This window comes from Schistocerca nitens, chromosome 2 (assembly GCF_023898315.1).
Source record: "Schistocerca nitens isolate TAMUIC-IGC-003100 chromosome 2, iqSchNite1.1, whole genome shotgun sequence".
NCBI classification, from domain to species: domain Eukaryota; kingdom Metazoa; phylum Arthropoda; class Insecta; order Orthoptera; family Acrididae; genus Schistocerca; species Schistocerca nitens.
Genome location: NC_064615.1, coordinates 428,564,527 through 428,581,827, shown reverse-complemented (window position 1 = coordinate 428,581,827; position 17,301 = coordinate 428,564,527). Strand labels below are relative to the sequence as shown.

Below are 17,301 nucleotides of genomic sequence, written 5' to 3'. Positions count from 1 at the left end.
CGTGTCCACAACCTGGGCCCCGTTGATTATTTACCCAGAGCACAGTTTTCGCAGTGGTACCTGGAACAGTGTGAAATACATCCTACATTTCCATCCTCTGTGTTGTTTACCGATGAAGCAACTTTCAGGCGTGATGGAGTCTTCAACATGCACAAATCACATGTTTGGAGTGAGGATAACCCACATGCCACAGTTACTAGCGCTCATGAAGTGCGGTTCTTCGTTAATGTGTGGGTCGGTGTAGCTGGGGAGTTTAACTGGGCCGTATCTGCTACCTAGGCCATTAAATGGCAGGCACTATCACAATTTTCTCGCCAGAGCATTCCCAGAACTGCTGGAAGACGTCCCGCTCCCTACAAGACAACGCATGAGGTTCCAACATGACGGGGCGCCGGCACATTTCAGTCGTCGTGTGCGGCGACTCCTGGACCGACGGTTCCCAGGAACGTGGATTGGCAGAGGTGGCCCTGTACCATGGCCTGCTCGATCCCCAGATATGTTCCCTCTGGACTTTTTTGTGTGAAAAGAGATGCGCAACCCTGTTTACGCAACTCCTGTTGCATCCGAAGAAAATCTGGTTGCCCGGATACTAGCAGCAGCAGGAACAAATCAGGATACTCCTGGGGTTTTTGCCCATGTCAGACAGAACATGATCCGATGGTGTAACATTTGTTTACGTGTCAATGGAGGCGTTTTTGAAAATCTACTGTAACTGAAATTGGGTTGTGTTAATGTGTTGTCTCTTGGTCATAAAAAAATTGAAAAGTGTTTGTTGGTTTAATTAATTTGCCGCCAGAGAAATCTTCCTCTACTGGTTTAAATACACTCACAGGAAAAAATAACATTAGGGAAAAATAGTTGTTTTGATGTCCCCTACAACCTCCCAGAGTTTGTCGGTTTAAATACTTTTCACCCTGTATAGTTACTCTGCTGAACACACATATGATATGAAAGTTAACAGCAACTACTACATCATTTGTCAAATACTACTCTAAAAACAATGCTGTCCTGAAGGTTCAAACATACTGTGGCGTTCGCTGTGTTATTCAGTGGTTTGATATTTAACTAATTTGTAAATGGAAATGATAATCTTATTTTATTACATTGAGTAATTACTAGATAATTTTTCTCCCGCTAAAGATTTCATCAAGTTGCTAAAGAACTCCAAGTTAACGTCGTGTTAAAGTGCTGTCTGTAAGTTGTGTAAGTGTCTCTAAATCACAGTTCATACAACAGATTCTATACAACTATGGATTATAATGGAAACAGTTATCTTCAGCAAAATGATCACTGAAACCACCGAATATCAGCCGCGCACAACACTGTCGTATGTTACCTGAAACAATATTCTTCGCAACTCGTGCGTAATTAATTTCGGATCCATACATCAAAGTTTGTTATAACGATCGTGCTATGAGCACTATTTTTAAAGAACCAATCTGATTCGAATTATTTTCATTCAAATGAGTTCGGGACCGCCGGTGCACATTTATTTTTACACATTTGTATTACGTTCGGCATTTATGCCTGCAGAGTTTCGTAATTTGAATTTGCCGCTGAGATAATTGTTAAGATGGCGGCAGACAATTGATAGAGACTTTCTATTGTTGGACCAAATAAGTAAGTATTTGAAATGATTATTAAATTCTATAAACTATACTTTCATATTGCGCACTATTTAGACCTCATCAAGCAAACATTTGATTTGTTTCTAATGAAAACACAGACAAAAACGCGATACAAATCGCTATCATCAATAGCTGCACTCCTTGCAGCGGAAAGAAACAATTAACACAGATAATGCTTACTGAGAGAGGAATTACAGTTACAAATAATTATTCACTTATGTTTATAATAATAATGAACTCTATTTTCAAGTAATAATTAACAAATAATTACAATTTCTTAACAGACCTCAGTTTGATATGCGTCTTGCGTGCTGAACCTACAAAAGCCATCCAACAGAAGGTAAAAACAAAGGAAGACAAACGCAGATCATAAAAGGAATTTACAATTATCATTGTCTTTGTATGATACACATCGATATGTCTAATTACATCATAGAATATTATATAAATAATTAATATTTATCATCGTATTCACTGTTTTTCCATACGTCGAATACATAATGTTTATAACTGTTAGAGGCATAATTTCCTCTCGTCGCACTGTAGCCAAAAATTTATCACGTGGATGTTACAATACACATTTAGTTGCTCGTTCGAGGGCTTGTGTAAATAATTAAGTGCCAAGGTTTTCGTGAGACAAGGATAATTCTGAATTACGAGCTATGATAAAGAATTCAGGTTTAACCCTTAACTCGCGAGGTGTGTCTCAGACCGTGCAAAAATTTTCGAACTCACTCTCCAAGGTCACTTCCGGCAGAAACCTTCAGTAACTCCCCCGCCTTCCTTAAGTCACCAATCCTGCAATGTCTTTCTTACTGTCGGTAGCATTATCGCCTTCTTTTTTTGTTGTTGACACGTGTAGACACTTTTTGGGTGTCCTAGACCGCCAATCGTGAACTACGAACCTGTTTTTTCCTCTATAGTACAAAATGTGTTCGCAGGAATGTGTCGGTGTTTACTGCCCTAAATTTCATGAAATTGTTGGTCTGTGAATGGAGTAAAATGGCAGCAACACAGATCAAGAAATACACGAAAAAGACGACGCTTTTACAATAGCCAATCATCACAGCTCTTTTAGCGAAGGATCATTCAGAGGAAGAACTTCAGGATAGTTGTGATGAGGACCTTTGTTTCTCCAGTAAAATATGTAAACTGTTAATTAAAATCAAATACAGGGTGTTTCAAAAATGACCGGTATATTTGAAACGGCAATAAAAACTAAACGAGCAGCGATAGAAATACACCGTTTGTTGCAATATGCTTGGGACAACAGTACATTTTCAGGCAGACAAACTTTCGAAATTACAGTAGTTACAATTTTCAACAACAGATGGCGCTGCGGTCTGGGAAACTCTATAGTACGATATTTTCCACATATCCACCATGCGTAGCAATAATATGGCGTAGTCTCTGAATGAAATTACCCGAAACCTTTGACAACGTGTCCGGCGGAATGGCTTCACATGCAGATGAGATGTACTGCTTCAGCTGTTCAATTGTTTCTGGATTCTGGCGGTACACCTGGTCTTTCAAGTGTCCCCACAGAAAGAAGTCACAGGGGTTCATGTCTGGCGAATAGGGAGGCCAATCCACGCCGCCTCCTGTATGTTTCGGATAGCCCAAAGCAATCACACGATCATCGAAATATTCATTCAGGAAATTAAAGACGTCGGCCGTGCGATGTGGCCGGGCACCATCTTGCATAAACCACGAGGTGTTCGCAGTGTCGTCTAAGGCAGTTTGTACCGCCACAAATTCACGAAGAATGTCCAGATAGCGTGATGCAGTAATCGTTTCGGATCTGAAAAATGGGCCAATGATTCCTTTGGAAGACATGGCGGCCCAGACCAGTACTTTTTGAGGATGCAGGGACGATGGGACTGCAACATGGGGCTTTTCGGTTCCCCATATGCGCCAGTTCTGTTTATTGACGAAGCCGTCCAGGTAAAAATAAGCTTCGTCAGTAAACCAAATGCTGCCCACATGCATATCGCCGTCATCAATCCTGTGCACTATATCGTTAGCGAATGTCTCTCGTGCAGCAATGGTAGCGGCGCTGAGGGGTTGCCGCGTTTGAATTTTGTATGGATAGACGTGTAAACTCTGGCGCATGAGACGATACGTGGACGTTGGCGTCATTTGGACCGCAGCTGCAACACGACGAACGGAAACCCGAGGCCGCTGTTGGATCACCTGCTGCACTAGCTGCGCGTTGCCCTCTGTGGTTGCCGTACGCGGTCGCCCTACCTTTCCAGCACGTTCATCCGTCACGTTCCCAGTCCGTTGAAATTGTTCAAACAGATCCTTTATTGTATCGCTTTTCGGTCCTTTGGTTACATTAAACCTCCGTTGAAAACTTCGTCTTGTTGCAACAACACTGTGTTCTAGGCGGTGGAATTCCAACACCAGAAAAATCCTCTGTTCTAAGGAATAAACCATGTTGTCTACAGCACACTTGCACGTTGTGAACAGCACACGCTTACAGCAGAAAGACGACGTACAGAATGGCGCACCCACAGACTGCGTTGTCGTCTATATCTTTCACATCACTTGCAGCGCCATCTGTTGTTGAAAATTGTAACTACTGTAATTTCGAAAGTTTGTCCGCCTGAAAATGTACTGTTGTCCCAAGCATATTGCAACAAACGGTGTATTTCTATCGCTGCTCGTTTAGTTTTTATTGCCGTTTCAAATATACCGGTCATTTTTGAAACACCCTGTATATTCTGAGCGATAGTAAAAAAAATTGTAGATCCTAGCATTTATTGTCAGTTTTGCAGACTTTCTTTTTGTACCGATGGAGATAACTTTTTATGCGCAAGTTTCAACCCGGGAATTTAGTTTTACATGAACAGTTACTTGCTACATAATTGTCCAGAATTTAAAATTTAGGTCTGTAACAGTTTTTCATGTGCACCATCTGAAAAAGGCAGGAAAGTATGTACTCCAGGTTCTATTTAGTAAATAGAATCAACAATAAGCATTTAAACAACACACATAATTACAAAAATAAATTTTATATAATTTAAATTAAAAATTTTGAATGATTTTTGCCCCAATCTCAGTTTAAACGTAGAGGTTCCACAAATACCACCTCGCACCAAACGTTGCAGAAAAGTCACCTTGTTAGTTAAGGGTTAAAATGTGTAAGTCCAACGAAGATAAAGGAAAAGCTAGATTCCACACTGACGTTTTTTCTCACTCGTGCCCGACAGCCTAAAAATAAACTGCTGACAGTAAGTGTGTTTGTGGGTCCATCGAGAATTAATTAGCACCTAAGGTATCCAAGAACTTTTAGTACCAACTAGAGTGCGGAAAAAATTTATAAACAATTTACGATTAACGGTTTCGAGCTCTTCGACATTTCATAGACATTGTTAAGTCGCACCTAAAACATTTTAAACGAACTGCTATTACGAAAAACCTTTCTGCTGTAAAATTACAGTTTCTGCCAACTATTGGCTTAAAACGCATACTAATGTACAGCGCACAAGTATGTTTTGGCTTTGTGGATGATTAAAACCATCTAAGCTATCGCAGCACTACTCACGACCGATCTTCATAGCTTCAATTTTGTCAGCACTTCTATTTTCGAAAGTTCACGGATACTCTCTTGCATACCTCGCACAACGAGCACTCCAGGTTTCGATGGAAAGGATAATCATGGCTGCTCAATGATCTTCCTAAAATAACGCTTGCTGAAATATTCACGGGTTATGTGATTTCGGGAGCTATGAACGAACCATCTGATTTACGTGACAATAACCTAAGTAATATACGAGGGCTATTCCGAAAGTAAGGTCCGATAGGTCGCGAAATGGAAACCACGGTAAAAATCAAAAATGTTTTATTTGCAACAGTTAGATACACCTTGCAGCTACTTATCTCCATAGTCGCCGACCCGACTTAGACGTGTATCGTAGCGTTGTACCAACTTTCCCATACCCTCGCTATAGAAGGCAGCCGCCAGTGCTCTCCGCCAATTCTCTACGCTGGCCTACGGCTCGTTGTCTTGTGCCGAAATGTTGTCTTCATAACCAGCGGTTCATGTGACCAGAACTGAAACTCAGAGGGAGACAATTACGGGCTGTATTGTGGGTACTCTCACATTTCCATTTGAAAACGATGCAGGAGCATCTTCATTGCCCCTGCAGAATGCGGCTGAGAATTGTCTTGAAGACGAAACAGCACGACAGTTATGTAATGTTAGCTGCATAGCTTCAGGGGAAATTTCTCACCAGGCCCCCGTACTTGGCGGCAGACACTATTTTCTAGACATCTTTACGCACTCACTGCGAGCTCAGAAATGAGAAGAGCGACGTGATGCTAACTGGGGTTATACTAGAGACACTACCCAACACATCTGTGCAAAGCTTTATCGGATTTTCACAGTCGTTTCCATTTCGTGACCGATCGGACCTTACTTTCGGAATAGCCCTCGTATCATAGCAAATTTTTGTTCATCTTCTCAACTTTTATGCAATTTATAGTGAAGCAAAACTCAGCTTGATGAAGGTATTTTCGCCCAGCCAACATTTTAGGATGTTCATAGTTGATTAGAACATTTTGTGGACCATTGTGTATACTATTTTCACTCGTTTATCGTTTCCTATGTCTCTTTTTAATGAAATTTAATTTAGTTCGGTAACATATTATATAGTTTATTTGGACACTAACCACCACGATTTTGTGTGTCCTTAGACGAGCGAGAACCATCGTACGACTAGTGTGCTTCACGTTCCAATGACGCCCCTGTCTCTTCCTCTTTATTGTGATAAGCTCGCGAAATTAAAAAAAAGTCACTTACAGTGGCGGAGATAGTAATAATTTCAGGTACCTGTAAGTCATGTGGGAAGTGTCGAATAGAGACTGGAGGCTTGTTATGTTCCAGTGTGGCTGTGGAGGCGCCTGTCTCGTTCGCAGTATGTAATGTGGGGTACAAAGACGATACAACGTAAAGGTATAAATGCGGTTATTGCATTCTGGTGCACCAATGATAATCATGTAAGATAGTCACAGAATCTGTAAGTCGACACTGGTTACCATATTAAGATTTATAAATGAAACTCTAGTCTACAGAGAACTAACAATTTATATGTGGTCGAAAGCTGGTAATAATTGAATGCGACAGCTGGTGTATTACGTGCCTTCTAACAGCAAGGCAAGAATTCTGCAGAACGTCGTTGCATGAACATCAGAAGCAGAACGATGTGCAAGGGTTTCTTAATTACTCGTGCCAACGAAGTTAACGACCAGCAATTAGTAACCAGCAATGAACCACAGAAATTGAAAGACGAATCGCACTCCCGTAACTTCTCGAGAGTGTCAGGTTGGATGAGCTGAACAGGAAATGCGTACGAGCAGCGTTAATACTACAGGGTGTCCATAAAAGAATGTCCCAGTTCCAATGGCGTGTTACAGAAATTTCATTTAGACTATTTACAACAAATCATACATCAAATTAAAGGTAAACTTACTTAGTTTTTCTTACAAATGTTCAAAATGTGCCCCAGTAGTTATGTGGCATACATTCAACCTTAAATCCAATTCTTCCCACAGTTTGGTTAACACGTTCAGCGTAATGGAAGCAATTCAGTTGTATGTCTCCACTCTGGCAAATCATTATGTAGCAGTGAACATGCAGACACGGTCTTTTACAAAGATCCAATGGAAAAATCACATGGCGTAAGGTTACATGAATGTAGAAACCAGAAAATCGACCATTACGACCAATCCACTGATCAGGGACTTCGATGCTCAACACCCTGGTAGAAAGAGATGCTAATGAGGAGGGTCCCCATCTTGTTGCCAAATAAAATTTTCATGTTCTCCTTCTAACTGGAGAAATAACCATTCTTGGAACATATCTTGATAAACCATCAAACCATCCCTACGTCGGTAGCTTAAACGAAAAAAAAAAAATACTCCGTACTCTTGATGTCAGGGCATAGTGCATAAAATGTTATTTTGGGGAATCTCTTTGACAATTTACAAGTTCATGAGAATGTTCTGATCTCTACATACGAACATTGTGGGTATCTCGTCACTGAACATCACACGATCAAGAAAGTCATCTCCCCGCGGCAAACTTCTCTTGAAAAGTTATAACGTACACCATAGGCACCTGGCTTTAAATCATGTACCAAATGTAGCTAGTATAGACACATACGTAAATGTTACCTTAAAACTTTCCACAGTGTTATCCTTGGCAACTGAAGTTGAAGACTTTCTTTCAGAATACACTCCTTAGTGCTATGAACACGGTCGACATCCTCTTAAGACACGTTTGGTCGTCCCGTGTTTATCCCTTTCGAACTGATTACACCATCGACAAATATTTTTGCCACGAGGGGGGCGGCACAGTTAAAGTTTAAATCAAATGGAAGTTGAACTGAAATTAAAGGTTCACTCTTGGCAAACTTGAAAACAACAAGACACTACTCTCACATGCTCTTATTCAAAACCCTTTGAACCAAGACTATACAACGATTACAGTTGATACTACTACAATTTGTGACTGGTACATTCTTTTATGGGCGTCCTTTATTTGGAAACGTGACAGTCACGTAAAATGAACACGTTACTACGCTGATAGGACTGCAGAAGCTTTGTAACTGGTTGTTATGAACTGAATGACTTTTTCGCTAGGTTATACACGTCGCGATCACGGATTTTAGTAGTTGCGAATACTTTCGATTTATTCTAAAATTACTATTCTTAACTTATCCTTATTTTTTGAATCTGTTAATGAACATAATAAAAGTTCTTTAATACAGTTTAAATTAGTCTAGTTGCACTAGAGAATTTAGAGACAGGAAACTACGAATTACTATAACTTTATGGAGGACAGAGATGATGCTCGTTACGTTACTTGCTTTAATAAGCTTCAGTAAGCTAAAAAGCTAAAATAAGCCAAAATAAAAAAGTAATGGAGGTTTAAATTAAACAAGGTATTGAGTAATTAGGTATCGACATCAGGTACATGAAAAAGCTACTCTGTTAATTCAGCTCAGGACATTTGGTCTCAGAGTTGTATTCATTTTAGTGCTGTATTTCCCTTCTCAGAAGGAAACAAGCAGTGGAAAAATCGGGGTACTAGTGTCCATGATCATGATCTTAAATGAGTTCTTATTCTACGAGTACACCCGAGAAGTGTCTTTGAGAAGTGTTACTATGGAGACACATTTCCTCTCGCTGTGAGGTAGTTTCTTGTGCAGCTGTTTCAAGAGGATGTTCACAGAACGCCGGAACTGTCGACGTTTTCTCGAAAAATCCAGGGCGAGAATAGATCCCATCCCTATTGAACTGTGGAGAACTGCATACTTGTCGAGCCTGATAGATCACTTTCCTCTCTGTATGTGAATTTGCCGAGTTATGCCCACTGAATACCAACATGTCTTCCTAATGTCTGTACAAGTGGTGGAGAAAACCATTGAAGATTCTGTGATGTTTTACTTCTGCATCAAATGGTTTCTGTACAGAAGCATCTTTATCTCTGGACTGCTGGATCGAGTTGAATAACTAGGTATCCCTCCTAGGTTGCAATCTTATGGCAGGACTGTAGCATACCAAACTTTGTCATCCAAGATGACGATTAAAATGCTTGCATCCAGTGGGCTTATATTCACTGCTCGGCATGAGAAAAGTTCCAGGGCAATAACCTATATTGACAGACAGCGAAATCCTCCGAATTGGACCCTTACTGAAATCTCTAAAAATACGCCATCGCGTGAAAAGTAACGTCTTTTGGCCCTGTATGTTTATTTCTCTACTAGTATTCTTCGAGTACCGCTGATAGACGTCGAATTCTGTGTGTAATGATTCCGTCTGGCCTGGTGTACTGTGTCTCATGAAGCTATGTAACTGCTGTTGTGAAGAACACCTATTTTACTGTTTACTCTAAACTTTTTCAGAGGTTCTTTGCTAGTACAAATGGTGTGATGCAGCCTCTGTAGTTTTCTACATCTACACATGTACTCTAGTAACCACTGTGAAATGCTTGGCAGTGGGTACTTCTCATTTTACCATTTACTCCCATTCTATTCGCATATGGAGCGCAAGTAGAATGATTGGCACAGAGCCACGTCGCACACTGTAATTAGTCTAATCCTGTCTTCGCAGTCCCTATGGGAGCGATATGTTGGGGGCTGAAAGATACCGCTAGATTCTTCAGTTAATACCGGTTATTGCATCTTTGTAAAAAGGCTTTTGCAGGATAACTGGCGTCTGCCGATTCAGATGTCTCGTTTGTCTGTGACACTACACCGCGAGTCAAACAAACCTGCGATCATAGTTCAGTATTTCCCGTTAGACCTAATGATATCGGTGTCATGCACTAGAGCAACATACAAGGACGGTTGGCACAGGTATTTTACTAGCAATCTCTTTTGTAGAGTGACAGCCTTTTCCTAGTATTCTTCCAATGAACTGAAGTCTTACATGAATGTCTTGTGTCTGTTCTTTTGGTTATGTCCGAAAGAACAGATACCAAGTGGAATCTACAGCTGTGATACACATTATATAAATTGCAGGTGGTGGGGGGAGAAAGGAAAGGAAGGGAAAGGAACTAATGGTATCAGTTGCATCGGGACTTTGTACAAAGTCAGTGGCGTCGAGTGAAAATGTGTGCCGGACTGGGACTCCAACCCGAGGTCTCTCGCTTACTAGGCAGTTGCATTAACCACTGAGCCACCCGGACACAGTGTATTTGCAAATGCAAAGATTATCTCAGCACACAACGACTCACATTCCCATCTAGTGCCACATATCATCAGTCCCCGTCCATGTCCTCCACTCTTGTTAATTTTAGATTCCCGCTGGAGGTCGAACGATTTGCCTGAATGAACAGGCATCTCGCATTCATATAACTTCACCTCAATGGGCATTGAAGTCCACAACCTTCAGTGTGGATGCGCATTTACGTTCGACCTCCAGCGGGAATCTAAAATTAACGAGCATGAAGGACATGCACGGGGACTGCGGGTAGGTGGCGCTAGGTGGGAATGTGAGTCGGCTGAGGAGCTGCCGAGACAGTCTGCCCAGCTGCGATAAACACTGTCTCTTGGATATGCAGTGGTTAACGCAGCTGCCTAACAAGAAGAAGAGCTTGGATTCCAGTCACATCCAGCAGACATTTTCACTCGTTGCTGCTGACTTCACATAAAATCCCAAAGCAGCTGATATCATTAGCTTCTTCCCTTTCCCTTCCTTTCTCCCTCCTCCACCTTCAATTTAAGTGATATGAGCCGAAGTCTGCCACCTGATTTATCTAGAGCTGAGTGTGTTTGATAACTCCATTTCACATCCCTACAGACTGTTACATCCAGATACTTGCATTAGTTTTATGGGGTGCATAATTCTACATTTCTGCGCCCTTAAGGAAAGTTGCCAATCTTTGCACCGCTTTGAAATCCTGTCAAGATCTGATTGAATATGTCACTTTTTTCGATAGTACTTTAACTGTATCATCTGTGAGAAGACTGAGGTTACTAAAGGCTACTATGTGTTAATATTGTCTGTCAGGTCATAAATGTACGAGAGTTGAAACTTTAATAGTGGCAACTATTTATTTACACCTCGTACAAAATATATACGTGTTTCAAAGTTTTACTGATCTTCAAAATAGTTCAAATGGCTCTGAGCACTATGGGACTTAACATCTATGGTCATCAGTCCCCTAGAACTTAGAACTACTTAAACCTAACTAACCTAAGGACAACACACAACACCCAGTCATCACGTTCAAAATAGCCACCACCATTCTGTGTAACCCGTTGCCAGTGATGTGGAAGTCGTAGGATACTCTTAGCAATGCCAGTTGTGTTGACAGATCGAGCGGCGCGGCCTGAAAAAAATGCCGTGAAGTGTTTCCTTCAGTTTAGAAATCGAGTTGAACTCACGAGGGCTTAAATCAGGGGAGTGCAGCAGATGGTATAGCACTTAGCAGCCCCATCAGTCAAACTAATCAGTAACAGCTTGCACTGTATGTGCTTGAGCATTGTCCTGCACTATGATGGTCAGGTCCTGCAGAAAGTGTCATCACTTCTTCACCGTAGCCGTCGCGCGGTTACAGACTGTAGCGCCTAGAACCGCCTAGAGCCGCTCGGCCACTCAGGCCGGCTGTGTTCCAAAAATGGACAGCATAGAGACAGAAGTGATGACACTTTCTGCAGGACCTGACCATCATTGTGCAGGACAATGCTCAAGCACGTACAGTGCAAGCTGTTACTGATTTGTTTGACTGATGGGGCATGTACTCCCCTGACTTTAGCCCTCGCAAATTCAACTCGATTTTTAAACTGAAGGAAACACTTCACGGCATTCACTTCAGAATTGCTACAAATTCGTCGGGCAAGAGACCGCGCCGCTCGAACTGTCAACACAACTGGTACTGCTAAGAGAATCCTAGGACTTCCACATCGCTGGCAACGGGTTATACAGAATGCTGGTGACTACTTTGAAGGTCAGTAAAACTTTGAAACACGTATCTACTTTGTACGAGCTGTAAATAGATAGTTGCCACTATTAAAGTTTCAACCCGTGTATAACATAAACAGCAAGGGCCCTAACACATTTCCCTGGGGCACGCCTGAAGTTACTTCTACATCTGTCGATGACTCTCGACCTAATATAACACGCTGCATTCTCTCAGTCAAGAAATTCTTAATCTAGTCACCAGTTTCGTTCGATATCCCATATGATCGTTCTTTCGTTAATAAGCGTTGGTGTGGTATTGATGTTGAACCAAGTGCCACTGCAGGAAATAAAACTTCCTATCTGTCTCTTTGTAGCCGTTCGTCGTCCTTCTTCCCGCGTGACGCGACTACGAACACGGTGTCGACGACTGCGGACATCAACTCCTGCGCCGGCGACGAAGACGACGCAGAAGGCAGCGGGACACCTGGGGTGGTGTGCACTGCTGCCGGGCCCAACGGCGTCTCCACCGACGACGACGACGATGACGAGTACTCGCCGTCGCTGCAACACGAATTCGTCACGTTCGACTTGGACGACACGCAGCCGCAACTGCAGCCGGCGCCGCAGCGAGTCATGGTCGACGAGCAGCAGCAAACCACCGTGTCGGCGCTGCGGCCCAGAGGGGACTTCGGGTTCGACACTCTGCGTAGGACTACTCCCGTGTAGCCACCGGCGAACATTGCTCTTCGTCTGCAGTGTAGAGGGACTAGCGGTCGAGACGCTATACCTCAGCCTTGACGAATTCGCTTCTCTCAACTTTACGTGAGCAGGAAAAACCCTAGGTAGATCTGAGGACCAAACTGCAACTAGTGTCGTTGCGTATTACACAAAATGTACACTCGGAGAACGACGTCACATTTACACACGACACATGTTAACTCTCGGATATGCGGATTACAAATGTTGTAAGTAGTCTGCAATATCTGCAACAAAACACGTGTCATACAGGGTAAGCTTTTGCGACCTATAGTCCGAGTCGGTGAAGTACTTTTGGCGCGTAACAGTGTCATGGCATAAAATGCAGTGATAGTTGTATATTTACAACTGGACAGCTTCTCCACCAATAGTCAAATAACAATATCGATCAGTCTAAAAATCAGATTATACAAATGGGAAGCCGGAGAGCAAATATTTTACTGCTGGGGTACTTGTTTTCACAATTAAATCGGTTTTCAATAGCAAATCATATGAAAGCTTCTGCAATGACGAATCGCTTTCGTAATCGTTTCCTAGTGTCGTTTGGAATCGGGCATTATTTTTCCGTTCACGGCGACGTTCGATTTGAAGTCGCTGGCAACCTGGTCAGCGAGGCTATAGCCGTTCTCGAGGTTTTTCCTGGGAGCCCGCTTGGCGTATACTGCATCCTCTCTAAGCTTTCTCGTTGTGATAAGTCGCTCCTTAGCGTGAAACTAGTTTCTCTAGAATGTGTGGGCCTGCAGCATTCATCTGGGTATTCTAATAAAGCTGATTTGTCAGTTTTACGGGGCTATATGCAAAGTCTGTGCTCTGCTACGCGTTTGTTTCGTAGAACAGCCCGCGTTTGTCGCTAAGCTGAAACCTGTCATGTAGTACTTAAAAAGAACAGTACTTCGCTTCTCCTGATTCTTATCATTCAGTCATCACACGAACGGCCAATATGTGATGCCACGTGACAGCTGGATGGATGGCGAACTCAGTGGCATATATATGGCTACAATTACACGCAGCTGAACATACGGCGAAAGCTGCCGGCGACAATAGTAAAAACATTGGTTGCTAATTTGTGTTTAGCTTGGTGCGATTACACACCCAAAAATTTACTGATGTACTCTTGTTATATTTATATTTCCCTCAGATGCTATATTAGCACAGGATGGCCTTGATACGAAAACCCAAAAAATAGTTAAGTACAGATGTCATTGTCTTCTTCTCCTTCTCTCTCTACGACAGACGGAAATTCACACCTAATGACATACGTTTACTTTAGGAAGCAGGCAGCTTTCTTTCTTCGGCATCGGTCCTTTATTTTCTGGCTGTGAGATCGTCATTTGCGTTACAGCCAATCAAAATTCGGAATTCACTTCTTACATTTTGATTCTTTCCTTCCCTCAAGTTTCGTTAATTCACTAGAGAAACTATTCAAAACTGAGAATGGGATGTTAATACTCTCCCGACCTGTTGCCAGCATTAATTTTTAGTACTTCCTGAAGTCTGTCACGGTTATAAAATGCTTTTTCTCATAGAAGTCACTGTCGAAGACAATGAGCATCGAGATCGTAACACAGTTCAACAAAACAAAGACATCAGCTTTTTTTCTGCAGACACACAAGAGAAATTCTGTGTAAATCAAACTATGATCATTTTTTCGAAAATACCTCACAACATTCTTTCTGTTTCCGTAATTGAGAGTTTCCTTAAACCTGCTAAAAGAACTCTACGAAGTTATAAATAATGTTCTTAGTATTTCTCTTATAAATTCAGTTCTCACAGAAGCATTTACGTTAAGAACCAGAAAACATTTTAGTCCTGTTATTTTTGTATTTCAGAAATAGAAAACGATATTCTTTACATGCAAATTCATTAGCTCGTTGTAAGTTAGAATTCTAACGCAAAGCTGTTTATAATCAGAAACAAGGATACATAATCACTTTAAAAAGTCAGATTGAAATATTCTACAAAGAAAGTGCATAATAAATAGCGAGACTCATTTAATTGAAAATATATCTTCATTTCCAAAAACATTTTAAAAATTTCGACTACAGCGTAAATTGATATTAATGCGACAGCAATAAAAGACGCGTCCTTGTAAAACCCCTTCTATACACTGACTGTAACAATACACAGAAACAATATAACAAAGAAATATTTGATTAGTGATTAAATCGTATGTGATGGTCGAAGTTATGATGACTATACATATGAACAGTAAAAAATGTATAGGTTGTAAAAAACTGTGTTGGTACGAGTTAAGATAGTTATAGAATTAGTACTGCGATATTATGAAGTGATTCCATAATAAGTGTATAAGAGATTGTGTGGAACCGTAACAAAGCCACAACTATATTCCCATGTACTGTAAAACCATATGCAATGACGATGATAACATTCAAAGTTAATAAACGGTTTATTTGGTTGTACTATTCTTGTTGATTCTAGTAAAATGATTAAAGTGTCTTGTTACACATTGCTGATTATGATGTTATACATACTTTCAACTGGTGCAGATATGTTGTTCATGTTTCTCATTGTAATATTGGTTTATGTATTTGTATTGCAGATGATGCCTAATGAGATGTATCAGAAAGTATTTCTTCAAGTTGTGTGTTGAAGTTACTTTTTGGAACATTGTATTTATTTCATCATTTGTCTCCTGGCTGTCCATTTCTTAAATTCTACTCCAGAACTGTCGTCCTGATGTCATAAAGTGTTCATTGAAACATTTCTGTTAGTGCTCCGTTTCGATTCTTTGCGAAACAAGGGCGCTCTTGTTTGAATCCCGTTTGCTCAAGAGACAGCGTTATTAAATAAAACCTAGATCCCCAGTACATATGGGTAAAAGTCCTCCCATATACCTCGAAGATGTATTGTATGATAACTATATATATATACATGCATATATTAAGATTTTAAGAGAATATTTTAAAAAGAATACTAGGTTTTGTTGGAGATTCCGTTGTTATGATCATACTGTTTTATAGTAAAGCAATAACTGCTTGAACTGTTATGAGCATTTGAACAAAAGTGAGTTTTTAACACACAACAAATAAAGCTAACAGTGATCACTATCACAACAAACTTAGTTGTTCGTTCATTACTCAGCATTTGTGAAAGAACATCACACTCCTTTTAGTGAACCATAGTTCAAACACGCATCGTAATTCAATTTCGTGAACATCTGTTTTTATTCGAAAAACACGAACAATACAATCCACCTGTTTCAATACCCCATCAACTTCGTTACGTCATTTTATTCTATAACCAAATTTTCTAATGTGATGATCAAATATAATTTACAACAATAATGCCCTCACTCATTAAAAATATGCTTCTAATAAGGACTTACTGAAAATAAAATTAAGAAAAAGTGTTCACATTTGTCTATAAACTATAAAATAATGTAACTAAAATAATTAAAGTGTGTGGATTCTGTTTTGTAAATAATTCTAATAAAAAGTATCACAAACACGTATTTTAAGTGTTTTAAAGTTGCCATATGAGTGCGCTAAGTTACATAAAGTTGATTTCGTTTATTTCAAACCTGAAAAACTTTTCCAAGCAACGTAGATCTACCAGCTTGCACAAGGAAACATATGTGGAAAGAAATCACCATTCGAAATGAAATCAGTGGAGTCATCATTTGCAAAGCAGAAAAAATTTAATCTAATATGATAATTATAAAATTCGAAGAATTTTCATGCTGTAATAATTTAGTTTGAATTTCGGTTAATCTTGCTGCCTAATGCTATTTCCCGTGTTTTCCGAATATCTGACTATTTCATCTGTGTTTCTGAGACCACCATATGGCTCAAAATATCATGGGAGTAGCAATCGGAATTGAGAGAACTGCATATATGACAGATGCTGCGAATGCTGAGTGAAATCTCTGTTATGTTGTTACTCGTACTGACCTCATCAGAAATCATAAAGTATATACGCATAGTTGCAAATGAAAGACCACCAGGAGCTATAGCTGTGGAATACTGCCAAGAATGTGTTCAGATTACTGTATCTTTCAATCTGCACTCAATGACGTCGATCTAGTAAAATGCCATGGAAACCTGCTTGCACTACAGGAAGACACACAGCTGGATACACAATCTTCACTTACAGTGGGTGGTTTCTCTATTTGGAAAGCTTATTAGTAGGCCTTTCCAATCAAAATGTTGTTGTGCAGTAAGATAATGTTTTTGTAAACTACGTCCATTTATACAGATTTTGTGTTCTGCTGGTGCACTACGGCAGTACAAGTGGACATTTAGCCACGCGGTAAGGTAAGTCAGCATAAAAATAAGTTGTGAAAAGTCAGTCAGAACTCCAAAATTCCAACGTAGGGCCAGTGATAAACCAGAGCGTTTCGTGTTTGCATTATTAAGAAACTCGGTGTTTACCACGACCTCCGCATACTGCTACAGTGACATAGGTAACATTTTGCCCGCCGCATGGGCTCAGGCGCCTTGTCACGTTCGCGCGGCTGCCCCCCGTCGGAGGTTCGAGTCCT

The 17,301-nt window shown here is 40.7% G+C and overlaps 1 protein-coding gene across 1 annotated transcript in view; it reads left to right on the top strand.

Moving 5' to 3' along the window:
- Positions 1-13,971, top strand: part of LOC126235067 (uncharacterized) — a 145,161-nt gene extending 131,190 nt beyond the window's left edge. Inside the window, exon 6 of the mRNA XM_049943801.1 lies at positions 12,419-13,971. Coding sequence (XP_049799758.1) covers positions 12,419-12,770 — 352 coding nt within the window. The 3' untranslated portion in view covers positions 12,771-13,971. The remainder of the gene's footprint in view (positions 1-12,418) is intronic.
- The last annotated feature ends 3,330 nt before the right edge of the window (positions 13,972-17,301 follow it).